The 13338-nt window shown below is 41.8% G+C and overlaps 1 protein-coding gene across 5 annotated transcripts in view; it reads right to left on the bottom strand.

The window, feature by feature from the left end:
* Window positions 1-13338, bottom strand: part of CCDC169 (coiled-coil domain containing 169) — a 41275-nt gene that overhangs the window by 19648 nt on the left and 8289 nt on the right. For 4 of the 5 annotated variants that reach the window (XM_025193988.1, XM_006037587.3, XM_025193989.1 and 1 more), the window contains 3 exons: window positions 11732-11814; window positions 11119-11229; window positions 10986-11026 (listed from right to left, as the gene is read on the bottom strand). In XM_025193988.1, the coding sequence (XP_025049773.1) occupies window positions 10986-11026; window positions 11119-11229; window positions 11732-11810 (231 nt within the window). In that variant the 5' untranslated portion in view covers window positions 11811-11814. The remainder of the gene's footprint in view (window positions 1-10985; window positions 11027-11118; window positions 11230-11731; window positions 11815-13338) is intronic. The other variant, XM_025193991.1, reaches the window with a different exon arrangement.

Below are 13338 nucleotides of genomic sequence, written 5' to 3'. Positions count from 1 at the left end.
TTCCTGCTGTCCATCTTCCTACTTGCTATTCATTTAGCAGATTTTGCTATTTCTGTGTACTAAAACCAGCTCTGTATTTTACACAAGTCTCTCTCAACCTTCTTTCTTCATTTATTAGTTTAAAACTCTTTTTACGTCAAGCCAGTATTGACCTCACAAAACCAGTGCCTCAGCTACAGTTGTCACGGAGAGTCCTTTTTCTGCGAATGCCTCCCACTAGTTGAACAGCCCCAAAGTTTCCCACTACCTCAGTCCTTGAGAATGATTGTAATGATGTTGTCATATTTTCACTCTCCTTCTCTAAGGACCAGAAGAATTCTTTAAAAACCAGGAGTCCCCATGTCTGAGTGTTTTCCCCAGCATGGTACAGGTTTCTGTTTCCATCCCACACAGAATCTTTCAGTGTTACCTTTAAATTAAGTTTGATTATTATTCTTACCTGTTCCTTTCAGAATCCCTTTCAAGCTCATATCTACATCTTGTTTGCTCCTCTGGCCGACAACACACCCTTCAAGTGTCTGTATCTTCTCTGGGAACTGGCCCATTGATTCCTCTTAACAAAGAATCCCCTGTTAGTTAGATCTACCTCTTTCTGGTGACAGTGTGAATCTCTAATCCTTTCCCTTCTACTGTTCCTTCTTTTCTGCTTTCTGTTCTCTCTCACTACCCCCTTCATATTATCCTCATTCTTTCTAAAGCTCTGGTTTTGTGCCTTCTCCATTGCCTTTTCTTCTCTTTTTGCATGTTAGCTGTTACCCCTTCTTCCCTGTGGTTTCATCATCTATTCCTGTTTGTTTCTCTTGCCAGTGCAGCAGACATGTTTATCAACTCTATTTCTCCTCTACAATTCAACCTCTTTTTCTGGCTATCCTCTGGCTCTCCATTCCTCCTCAAAGCCCATATGAACTCCAACACCATCTCCAGACTTAGTCTTTGAAATGTCTTTTACTTGAGCTCAGTCAAGTGACCCTGCATGCATAAAAAAGTTCTGGAAGGTAACCACTCAAGGTCAAGAAAGTACTCCAACTCCTGCATCCAATCATCCTCCTTGCCTATACAATTAATTGCCCCTGCTATGTCAGAAGCTGCCCGTATCTCCCCCTTTTTTTAAAATGTAGAGACATGGAGGAAAACAGACCCCTCCCACTGTGTTGTCAAGCTTTCCTGACCTCTCTGAGCTCTATTAAATCATTGGCTGCCTCTTCACTACTCACAACAAAAAAGCCCTGCAAACAGATTCCGCAAACTCCAAAATTTGCTCCTTCCTCACCAAGGGCAAATCCCATGTAAATTCTCCTGTTTACTGTCCTCGATTCACTGGGCTACTTCTGCAATATAATTCTGATACAGTGGATAAGTCATTGGACTAGGGATCAGAAGACTTTGGTTCTATTTCCAGCCTTACAACCAACCTGCAATATGACATAGGGAGAGTCACTTTGGGCATCTATACGTGTGCTCTGGGGTGGTGGTGGAGGGGTGCTTTACAGTGGCTCTAAGTGTGAGGGTGTTTAACTAAAGCTTGTTCAACTAATTGAATCTGCTCCCACATATGTCAATTAGCACACATTGGAGCAGACATCCTGTATGTGTACAGGTGCCCTTTATTTCTCTCTACTTCCTTTTACATACTTTGTCTGTCTCACCTACCTAGTCCATAAAGCACTTATGTGCATATACTATGTTTATGGGGCCCCAATCTCAGTTGGGTCTTCTTGTTGTTACTGTAATACACAAAATACTGATAATTTCCTATATTTTACACAGCATTAGCTGTGTGTCTTCCTTGCTAGTGGCACCCTTTGCTGTCCTTGCAGCAGATAGTCCTGAGGGTTTCAGAGGAACAGAAGCATTGGTATAGGTTACTCCTCTCTGTATTCATAGAGCAGGCAGCTTAAAGGTACAATTAAAGCCTCATAATTTCCAAAGGATGTGGCAATGATTAAATTTAACACAAGGCTGACCTATGAAAGAGAAAAAATAAGAACTGATGGAGAGCCAACTCCTGGTACCTGACAAACACAGCCCACAGGTCAAGCCACTACAGGAAGCAAAGTTATAGATAATGAATAAAAAAATTCTCCTATAATTTGGTCAGTCCTGTTTTGAGGTTGTGGTAGAATTATCAACTTTACTGCCCCCACAGGCTATAGATGGACTGCAAAGCTACTTACAGGCCAGATCTTGGCCTAGCTACAAGTAGGACAAGGGGTTAACACCGATTTCACTTGCTCCCCTGCCTATCATGGTTCCATTGCTGGGAATTCAGCAGCAGGCCCAACCCCCGCCCACCCTGCACCCAAATTCCCAGTCCTCTACCAGTCCTGTAGGCCAGGGTATCTTTTGACATCCCTGGTTTACAGCACTTAAGCAGGAAACTGGCTTAGATTGACAAAGACTTCTGGGCCTCGTGATATTGTTAATAAAGCTGTGTTCTTTGTTCTTCCTTTGTATTTCTGGCTGTTATTGAGCTCTCTCTGCAAATGATTTTCATTGCAGTAAAGAATTTACAGTGTGGTGGCAAAGGTGAAGTGCTATTAAAAGCTGCTGGCAAGCTGGAAAGCCCCCCATGCTGATTTAAAAACCAGAAACTGACAGAAGAATCTTGACTCTGAACAATGCTTCACCCATGGATGAGCTGCTATTAACTTTAATTTTCTGTTATAACAGATGCACAGGAGATATGAAAAGCATTGTTTCTGCTTTGTGAAATGAAATGGAAAGCAAAAATACCCGAGATACCACTGGAGCTCTGTTGCTTGTTACAAAGCTCTCCCCTATTGTTGGACGTAGGAGCTAGTCATTTTGAAGAGAAAAAGAAAAATGCAGAATGTGTCTTGCATTCAAAAGCTTGTTTAACTCTATCCAAACTATGCAAGTGGTCCAATAAAAGATATCACCCAAAGAAATCCTTGTCTCCAGAATAAGGAGGTAACTTGACAAATCCTACTAGTGGCCAAGTGGGCTCTGCGGGATGAACAGTCTAGGTGTGGAGGCATCCTACCGAAAGTGCTATCCTGCACAGTCAAGGGCTTGTGCTATGTCAACATTGTCACTGTGGTTACAGAATGTGCAGTCTCAAGCGAAGGCCAAACTGATTCTCACCCTGAATCCATCACTTGCATAGGCACTGAAGAGCACTCTCTACTTGTCCCTGATATGACAGTTGTGAAACTCAGTAGCTCGCCCTCATCCAAACTCTCACAGCATAACCTGACCTGACAATTTTAGCAGCGGTTCTTACTAAGCAGAGTCCACATGCAAGTTACCATCATGGGGACATGGATTCTGACAGCTTTCCCAAGAGTTGCAGAATAAAGCTCAGAGGCTCTGTTCCTACTCTTTAGTGACCTTCATGTTCTAATGAAGTAGCAGCCACTGCTATCTGCACAGCAGATAACTGGCTCTGCATTCTCAAGCACACATTTGGCTCTCTGGACAAAGATACAATTCTCTCATCCTCTACTGTGCTCCCTATTTTAGGGTCAGATGCTATTATATATACAGAGGCAATTAAAAAATACTGCATTTGCTGTGAACTAAGAGATTTGGCCCGATCTCCTATAATTCTCATTCCTAATGCCTTGCATAGATGGCCATGATGCAAGGCCATGATGCATGATTTCACTGCAGAGAGCTGTGGATTGGGGGCCTCAAAGGATGCCTATACATGAGCAGTGAGGTTGCTTTGACATGCTGTAACTATAGCATGTCAGAGCAGAATCGATTAATCCAGTCTGCTGGAGTATGGGTAATTACTGCACTCCAGCAGACTCCAGTGTTTTGTGTATCAGCATCCCTACGTTGAAAAATGATGGTGGGGTGCTTTAACTAAGGCCTGTCAATTGAGCCTTAGTTAAAGCACCCCCATTGCCATTTTTCACCATGGAGACACTAACACATGAGATGCTCCGGGTGCTTTAATTACAGAGGCTCTTGGAGCCACTCTAATTAAAGTGTGTTCCCCCCTCCCCATCCCACACACACCCAGAGCACGTGTATAAACACCCAAAGAAGTGTCAAGTACTATAAAGATGTTGGGTGGCACTGCATCCACATTGGCATAGTGCAGTACCAGCAGTCCAGCTCCCCCATGTGTCAAGCAGACTTAATGCTTCATAAGCAAAATTAAAATTTGGCCATTTCTGACTTTTGGGTAAGTAAATTTGCTTTGCAAAGTTGACATTTGTTTAATGTGCTCGGAAAGAACAGCATTTGAAAGACTTCTCCCAGCACTCAAACACTGAGGTGAGTGAAATAATATTTCAGAAAATGGACTGAGGGAAATTTTAACTGGCAAGACTTCAAAGAGCTTCTAAATGGCCATGTCTGCTAGGAAGGTAACTTATGACCTGTCAACTCCTACTGGAAAGACAGTAACCGAAGACTGAGACCTTATCTACCATGGGTCTTTAGCCACCAGTACAGCTGAACCCATCAAGAAGAGAGAAGCAAGAAGCGATACTTGAATCTAATCAAATCCCTGAGGGGCTTGTTCACCTTCAGAGAACTCTGTGAGACACACAGATAAAACTTCACTGGAGTCCATTTGAGATACTCAAAGCAACAGGTATATTTTATAATAAAAGGAAACAGCCCAAAAACAGAAGCTCCCAGAAAGCCGAGCTCAGAGAATACAGGAGGGCAACAGAAAGCTAACTGCACAGAATTGTCTTGGCAGAAGAACCAGCAAGATACCAAAGAGCTGAAGGTGTCCCCTCTGTTGTTCGGTACTGGCCTGGTTGAAGATGCTTCCACCAAGTCTCAGTACTATGGTGGTAGAATAAATTCTGACCTATGGAATGAAAAAAGTGAGGGTAGCTTTGTTACTGCAATTGGTTTAATTGAATATTGAAATAATGTTGTAAGTTAAGGTTTATTAACAGCATCTTCTGCTAAGCCCTGAATAGCTGCACAATGTATTCCTGGAAAGGAGACATAAGCTGACTAAGGGATTTAACTCAAATTTAAGATTCTTAGTTTTCATTAAACGGTCTGTGTCAAGCCACTCTGAGCAAGCTGGTGAGTGAAAGATGCACTGAGATTTCAAATGAATACTTTCAGCAGCTTCTTTATGTAACTGAATTTCACAGGCCTTGGCAAGATACAGTCAGCTCAATGATACATCATGTCTGGTTTCCAGCAGTGACCAATGCCCAGAGTTTCCAAGAGAAAGGGAAACCCACTATAATTAATCATTTCTTCTCTTATGTACATGCTTTTTCTCTCTCCCCTCCTCAAATTACACTGACTTAACACCTGCTAGCAAATTAAATTATGCAGATTTATATTGCAGCTGAATTTTAAAACCACCCACATAAGCTGTTCTCACAACTGGATTTTTCCATGCATTGCTGTTATTGGCAGTGCCAGTGACAATTTCTATCAAACTCTTCTTAGTATCCCAGGTGACAAATTGATGACATCATAAAGCACGCCCAACTTGCTTTTCACTAGAGCCTGACTTGTAGTGCCCATTGATCTCATGGCAATTCACTCCCACTCTAATCCTCTTCGATTTTTCTCCATGAAGCAGCCACAGTAACAATACAATTGTCTGGGATGTAAAACAAACAAAAAAGCCTTTGCAATTTATTCATTTGAAATAAAATAGCTTCATGTAGAAAATAAATCACCTCCCACCCTTTTCAACACCAGGCGTTTGTGTCTATCAGGTGATCTAATTAAATGCTTAATGTCATTTTAGGTTCAGTGTGCAAAAAGTAATGCTACATTTTTACAGGTACTGAAATCAAGGTCCATTTTTAACTAAATGATAAGCTGTCTCTAATTTCATACTACAATAATTACAGAAAAAACCCTAAAATTCTTTAGCAAAGCATGTTTCTACCGATCCTGTCTATTTGAATCTTGTCCATTTGAATCTTGTGCTATAAACACCATAAAGGTTTCAGTATACAGATGAACCCAGAAGCACTATATATGTTTTAATACCAAGTGCCCCCTTGTGGCTGATGTAATCATTCATTTAAAATCTATATTGAAAAAGAGTGTGAACATTGTGAGTCAGGCTGCTTATTAAGTTTGTTTCGACTAGAAGCTGACACAGACCTTGGTAACAGGACAACTCCATTTGAAAGTTCAGGGCCATCTGGTATCACCTACTGCCCCTGAAGTCTTGCAGATTCTTCAGCAGAAGTGCATATAATTAATCCCAAAACAGTAGATAGGGAACCCCCAGATTTTCTGTCCAGTCACAAACTAGGAAACAGAAGATCCATAAAACCTAGTTTCTGGCAATAAAGCAAGCTGCTTGCAGGCTTTCCCCCTGGTCTTATTGCTTTACTGGCAAAAGGCAAGTGCACCCTATCCCACTGAAAACAAAAAAAGATGAGAGAAACAGTCACTTGGTGAGTCTGAAGACACCAGAAAGAACTGTCCAGACCTGGGTGGTAATGAAGAGGGAAAAGGCAGATCAACAAAACGTCTAGAGACATCTAAGGCATGTTATGCGAGTCAAGAATAGCCAAGAGAACCTGTGAGGAAGACAGAGTGAGGGATAGGGCTTGAGGACAAACAACATCAGTCCAGATGACAAACTGTTGTCCATACCAACAACATTCCCTAAATTGACTCAGACCCATTTTTCAAGCACCCCTATTTGTGACTTATGCCAAGAAATGCATCTGTTTCAATTAAAGGTCACTAGCTAAGGGAACTGTCAACTTTTCTACTGCCTTAGTAAAATGTTGATGTCCCCTGTGGACAAGCTCACAGAAGCCTTTAACATGTATTACAAAAATTCTCACCTATCTGTCTTCCTAAAGACCAGATGTCCTATCATTTTTGTGCTGCCAGCTTCTTCTACAATGTGACATTGTCACAGGCAATGGGTGGTATAACCATCAAACCTTAAACCCCAAAGTGCTCATGTGGTGGGGCTCAAGACAGTGCCCAATGTTGTCACTATTTTGCAAAGCAAATGCCTGGACCTTAATTTCAGAATCTCCTCAGTCATGTTGCTGGGTAATCTTGAGCACAGTGGTTTATAATAGAAACTCTGGTTCCTCAGCTAATCTTAACTAGAGCGTTGCTAAGGCAATGCTATCAGAAGTGTGCTCCCCTGAACTGATTCTACAGTATGCCTCCCTGTATTTGCATACTAAAGCCTCTATTTGGGAATGGCTTCTTGCAGTAACTATAAGGAGAAAAGGAAAAAAAGATTACGATTTCTCTCAGCTATTATGGGGAAATGATAATTAGGAGACAATCTATATGTTTCACACAATATTGCTTAATGAAAAATATGTGAATAAATGCTGGCAGGTTTACTGAAAAATAAATAAAATTCACACCAGACTAGCTTTTAAAAAGACTGAATTTCAGTTTCCTCATAAGTATTGAATGAATTACAGTGCAGCATGTGTATTATTCACCTGTACACAAAAGACATTATTCACTAAGCATTCTTCACTGTAGGAGTGTTCTATCTGCAAGACGTTCTATCCAATCTCAACATGCAAAAATGATTTTTTTAATCTTTAATGGTAAAGATGTAAATATTTGTATTACTGGTTCCACACTGTTGTGCTCTCTGAAGGGTAAAACACCACCCACATTTCTGGAAACAAAAAGAAAGACAGATCTCAGGTATGAATGAGAACCTGAGATTAAATACCTCTTTGTTTAAATATGAAAGGTCTATATGTTTTTCACAGCAAGGCATAATTCCTCAGCATGATTCTACTTCTACAGGGCAAAAGGTACTAGCCTTCTGTAACAATTCTTCCAGTTTCTGGGAACAGAAATTCCTGTGCTTCCTTATAAATCATTAGAGATCTCATTGGAGTAAATTATGTTCAGTTAAGGCCCTTATCATGTCTATTGCCCTGGTAACTGAATGCTTAAGTATTTTCCATTGCCACATTGGTGAAATCAAGACCATTCACTTGTAATGCTATATAGTGCAATACAGAGCCTTTCCCCAAACATCTGCTTGGTTGTTTGGAAAGCATCCATTTTCAGACATCAATTTATCCTTTGAATCTTTTTGTCCTGTGTTTGTACAGCATACAGCACAACAAAGTCCTGATCAATAACTGGGCTTGCAGGTCCTATCAAATAGTATTAAGAAATAAAAACAGTAATATGACATAAAGGTAATTTGTCCCTTTGTCTCTTCATTCTCTCCATCTTCTATATCCACAATGTTAATTCTTACACTGAATTCCAGCTTGAAATGTGCTGAGTTGGAGGACAGACTTATGCAACCAAGAAATAGCAAGAATTTGCAGAGACAAAATCAGGAAGACAAGACAAAGAATGAACTGCACCTGCCAAAGGGGGTCAAGGACAACAAGAAGAGGTTCTTTAAGTATGTTAGCCAGAAGAGAAGGAGCAAGCAAGCTGTGGGTCCTCTGTTAACAAGCCAGAGAGAACTCTTCACAGAAGATGCAAAGGTGAATCTACTCAACAGCTACTTTGCCTCAGTCTTCCTCAAAAAAACTGATCTGCAGCCAGACACTTAATAAGGATAATCTGGAGCTAAGCTTGGGGAAGAGATGACAAAAGAGATGGTCAGAGAGCTTTTGTTGGGTCTGAATGAATTCAAGTCAGCAGGATTGGATTAACTTAATCCCATGGTCCTAACAAAACTGGCAGAGGAGATCTCAGAGCCCTTGGCAATGATCTTTATTAAGATGTGAGAAACAGGCCAGGTACCAGAGGACTGGAAAAGAAGCAGTGTAGTGCCCCTCTTTAAAAAAGCGAAAAGTATGATCTGGGGAAGTTATCCTCACCTCAATACCTGGTAAATTACTGAAGTATATCCTAAGGAGGGCCATTTGCAAGCATCTGGAGAAAAAGTTGACTGCAAGCAGCCAGAATGAATTTATGAAAAACAGAGTGTGTCAAACAAACCTGATCTCCTCCTTTGACAAAGCATTCCCTGCATTGGGTGGAAGAAGGGAATGCTGTGGATATAGTGCATCTCGACTTCAGCAATGCTTTTGACAAGGGCCTGCATAACCTTCTCATAAACAAATTGGAGAAATATGGGCAAGACAAAACTATTATAAGGTGGACAGATAACTGACCCAATGGCCATAAACAAAGGGTAATTATTAACAGGTCCATGTCAGAATGGCAGGAGGTTTTGAGTGGAGTCCCACAAAGGTCTGTCCTGGGCCTGGTGCTGTTCAGTGTGTTTATTACTGATTTGGATGCTAACATAGAAAGCTTCTTGAGCAAGTCTACAGATGACACAGAACTGGGAAGGACTGCAAACAGGTTGGAGGATACGAGCACAATTCAGAAAGATCTTGACAGATTGGAAAACTGGGCTAGAGCTAACAGGATGAAGTTCAATGCGCACAAATGCAAGGTGCTACACCTCAGGAGGAATACATAAAAAATACAAATATAAAACGGGTTATACTTAACTGGATGGCAGTGCTATGGAAAAGAATTTGGGAGTCTTTGTAGATCACAGACTAAATATGAGCCTGCAGTGTGATGCAGCCACACAAAAGGCGAATGCAGTTTTGGGCTGCATCAATAGAAGCATCAGGTGCAGGACACAGGCGGTGCCTCTACTTGACACTGCTTAGGCCTTATCTGGAGTACTGTATGCAGTTTTGAGTTCTGCATTTTAAAATGGATGTGGAGAAGGCAAAGAGGGTGAAGAGATGGGCGATAAAAATTATAAAGAGCTTAGGAAGCAAGTCATATGAGGAGAGGCTGAAGGAGCGAGGCACATTCAGCTTGGAAAGATGCTTAAGAGGGGACATGACAGCAGTCTTCAAACACCTGAAGGGCTGCCATAAAGAAAGAAATCTCCTTTTCTCTCTTGCTGCAGAGAGGAAGACATGGAACAATGGCTTGAAGTTGCAGCAAAATAAGTTTAGACTGGATATCCAGAAAAGCTTCTTCACTGTTGGAACAGAGTATAATTTGTAAGTGTATTGGTCTGAGGACATAGGCATACAAGGTTCTTTGGGTAAATCTGATACCTTTTATTAGACCAACTCAAATAGTTGGAAAAAATCTTCTTAGCAAGCTATTCCAACTATTTGAGTTGGTCTAATAAAAGATATCAGATTTACCCAAAGAACCTTGTATGCCTATGTCCTCAGACCAATACACTTACAAATTATACCTTTGTAATAGGGAAGTTGTGGACTCTCCATCACTGGAGGTGTTCAAGAAGCTGGACAGTTACTGGGGATGATCTGGGCATAGTTATACCTATGTTCTGCTGTGGGTATTTCCCATGCTTCTATGCTTTACTGGTTGCCTCCACCTCCTTTTTCTACTACATGTATCAGGGTGTTTTTAAGCCTCCCTCAGAGGCACTTGGTGTTGGCTACAACCAAGGATGGGGACTTTGACTGGGGTATGCTAATGTTCCTGCTGGGAACAAAGCCAGAGGTTCCTAACTAGAGTGCTCCCCTCCCCACCACCTCCCGGTTAGACCAATCCCCATATTTGGAATCAGGAAGGAATTTTACTCCATGGTCAGACTGGTATGGACTGGGGGGGAGGGGAGTTACCTTCCTCTACAGTGTAGGGGGCATGGCCCTCTACCCAAGATTTGTTAAGCATATATTGACAACATTTCATAGAAGTAGGACCTTGGCTGCCATGGTTCCCCTGTGGCAGGTTAGGGTGTTAGGTCTGTGTTGTGTCAGGGTTAACAGATGTTTTACGTAGAGTTTATATTATGAATTGTATAAGATGTTTTGAATAGGGATGATCCTGCCTCAGGCAGAGGGTTGCACTAAACTGACCTCTGGAGGTCCCTTCCAGCCCTACTTTTCTAGGATTCTATTTACCCATTTTGTTAAATGCCTCAAGTTTTGAAACAGCTGCACAGGTGACAATTAAAAAAACTAAAGCAGGTGACAGTTACAGATTATGGAGCAGGTCACTGTTTTTTTCTGAGTGGCACTGGTTAACATTATTATATATATTTTAGTTGCAGTGCTTTTCTAGAATCTTGTGCAATTAAATGTCACTGTACTCACCACAGGCATTTGATCAAAGAAGCGAATGGAGGACAATCTATCTACAAACAAACAAAATATGTAACTCAGTGATATCATTTAATATAGAATGATGAAAACTAGAGGGAGAAAATCTATGAATGCCTATTTCTACCTGTTGGATTTCCATGAATATGTTCCATCTTTTTCTGAAGGAGACCAATTTGCCTTCCTAGCTGTCCATTTAGTTCAACTTGTGTTTCATATCTAGTTTTCCATTCATTGCCTTCAAAGAAACACAGGATTATTATATTTCATTCCAAATGTAATTGATGATTCTGATATTAGAACCTTGCTTCTTCAAATAAACTCCAACTTTCTTCAAAAAAATATCCTTTTACATGCAAAAGAATGAGAAAAAGATAACAGGTGAAATCCTACTGTGAAATCTCACTGCCTTCAATGGGCTCCAGATTTAGATTCACCAAGGAACTCTAACAAATGTTTTATATGAATTCCATTAGTAATATATGAAAAAAGTACAAAATAAGTGACTAAAGGATTTCCACAGCCTTTATTGCTATTTTTCCAATGTTAAATGCTAAAACAACACTAAAACATGTTAGCTCTATTTGAAGAGTATTCTGTTTTAAGTGGCAAAGCCTAAATCTGTATATAAGAATTTATAGTGCTGAGTCTGTCCCTCGGCATTTGGTTGGCAGCACACTGAGCAGGTCACTGCCTGTGTTTTCTACTGTTTTAACAGGAGTTTGCTATAATTTACTTACCTTCATCCTCAACACTGCCAAATTGTTTTTCCAGCTCCATTACTGTGTTTCTCAATTCAAATATTGAGAGTTCCAGCATTTCCCTGTGATATTTAGAGAAATCAGTGAAATAGTTATATAATGAATTATTATTAACAGTACAAACTAACTTGGATTGTATGCACAAATGAAATGTCCTTTATGCCTCTATTATTATATTATATTCTCTAGGAGTGCATGCCCCAACCTTCACTTATCCATAGAGAGCAATCCTGAGCCAAAATTGTGCTGCTGGTAACCTACCACTTTGCTCTTTCTGTGAACCTCAGCTTTACTTTCCTGTGGCCGCCAGCAAAAGTAAAAGGTCTCATAGGTAATGTGCGAGCCATGGGTTGGAGATCACTAATCTAGATTGTGATATTACAGTGCGTGTTCTGTAGGGTTTCTACAGTGTTTGGGAAAGGAGTGAGGTAGTTCTGAAATTCTGTGAACGAAATCACTTTCATAGTAAAACAACATCAATATCTGGCTGGCCAGACGGCACTTGTGCAGCCCTCAGAAGGGAGCCGCTACCCTCGCCTCCTCCTGGCCCTGCTCCTGGGAGCTGGTGGCACGGGGTGGTGGGTGGCGGTGCTCCGTACCTGCCCACCCATGCGTACCCACTAGCATCTCTCCAAATATCCACAGTTGACAACCCCTAAGCTAATGGACAAAGGATGACCATAGTTTTGGATGCTTAAGAGAACACCCGAGAAATGTGCTGCTGGAAATTACCTTATTTTTAATTTAGGACTTAATGCTTAGTGACTAATCATTCTTCCAGAAGCTTTTTTTTTGGACACAATGACTCAGATTTCATTCAGAAACGTATTATTGTAGTATATCATAACTGTTAGCTCAAGCCATTGATTAAAGTAACAAGAGGAACAGAAAACTTTCCCTGGAAAAAATTCTAGAGATAAGCAAACATTTTTTTCCCATGACTTACAGCTTTAATTGGGGGAAGAATGTCTTATCCCCTAAGGGCAAAGGTAAATTTCAGAACCTCTGGTGGGCAACAATGAAACTGCCAGGTACCACCACAATTTCAATCTCCTGCTACCTTGGAGAGAGACTAGCACAGGAATTATTCACAGGGGAGGAAGACTCATCTGCATCCAAATAAAAAAATGGAAGTCTGGGAAAGGGGAAAGCCTAGCACAGGGGTGTCCAACCTTTTTGAATGTGGGGCCAGATCATGAACTTTTTAATTACCCAGTGGGCCAGCAGGAGCGGGCACTCACGCGGCCTGTCCAGTCCAGCCGCAGTCTGGGGGTGCAGGGGTCAAGGGGTGCTGCCTGACCCCGCCGTGTCCTCCCTGCCACCTAGGCAGCCTCAAGGATGCTCCCACACCTGCGCACCTGGGCTCAGCAGCCAGGGGGACATGTGGGGACTCTACAAGGCGGTACAGGATGTGCAGGGACACCCCCCTGCTCCCTCTGCCCCGGGGCAGCCCAAGCCTGAGCCCAAGCGGCAAGGGTCCCTCCCTCCCCAGGGCCCGCGACTCACCACCCCCAGCGCAATGTCTGCAGGCGCAGAGGGATGCAGGGAGGTGGGAGCAGCGCCAGCTTCCTGCCCTGACAGCCACA

This window comes from Alligator sinensis, unplaced genomic scaffold (assembly GCF_000455745.1).
Source record: "Alligator sinensis unplaced genomic scaffold, ASM45574v1 scaffold1312_1, whole genome shotgun sequence".
Classification (NCBI taxonomy): domain Eukaryota; kingdom Metazoa; phylum Chordata; order Crocodylia; family Alligatoridae; genus Alligator; species Alligator sinensis.
Note: the sequence above shows the minus strand (reverse complement) of the source record. Positions and strands in the feature narration are given on the sequence as shown.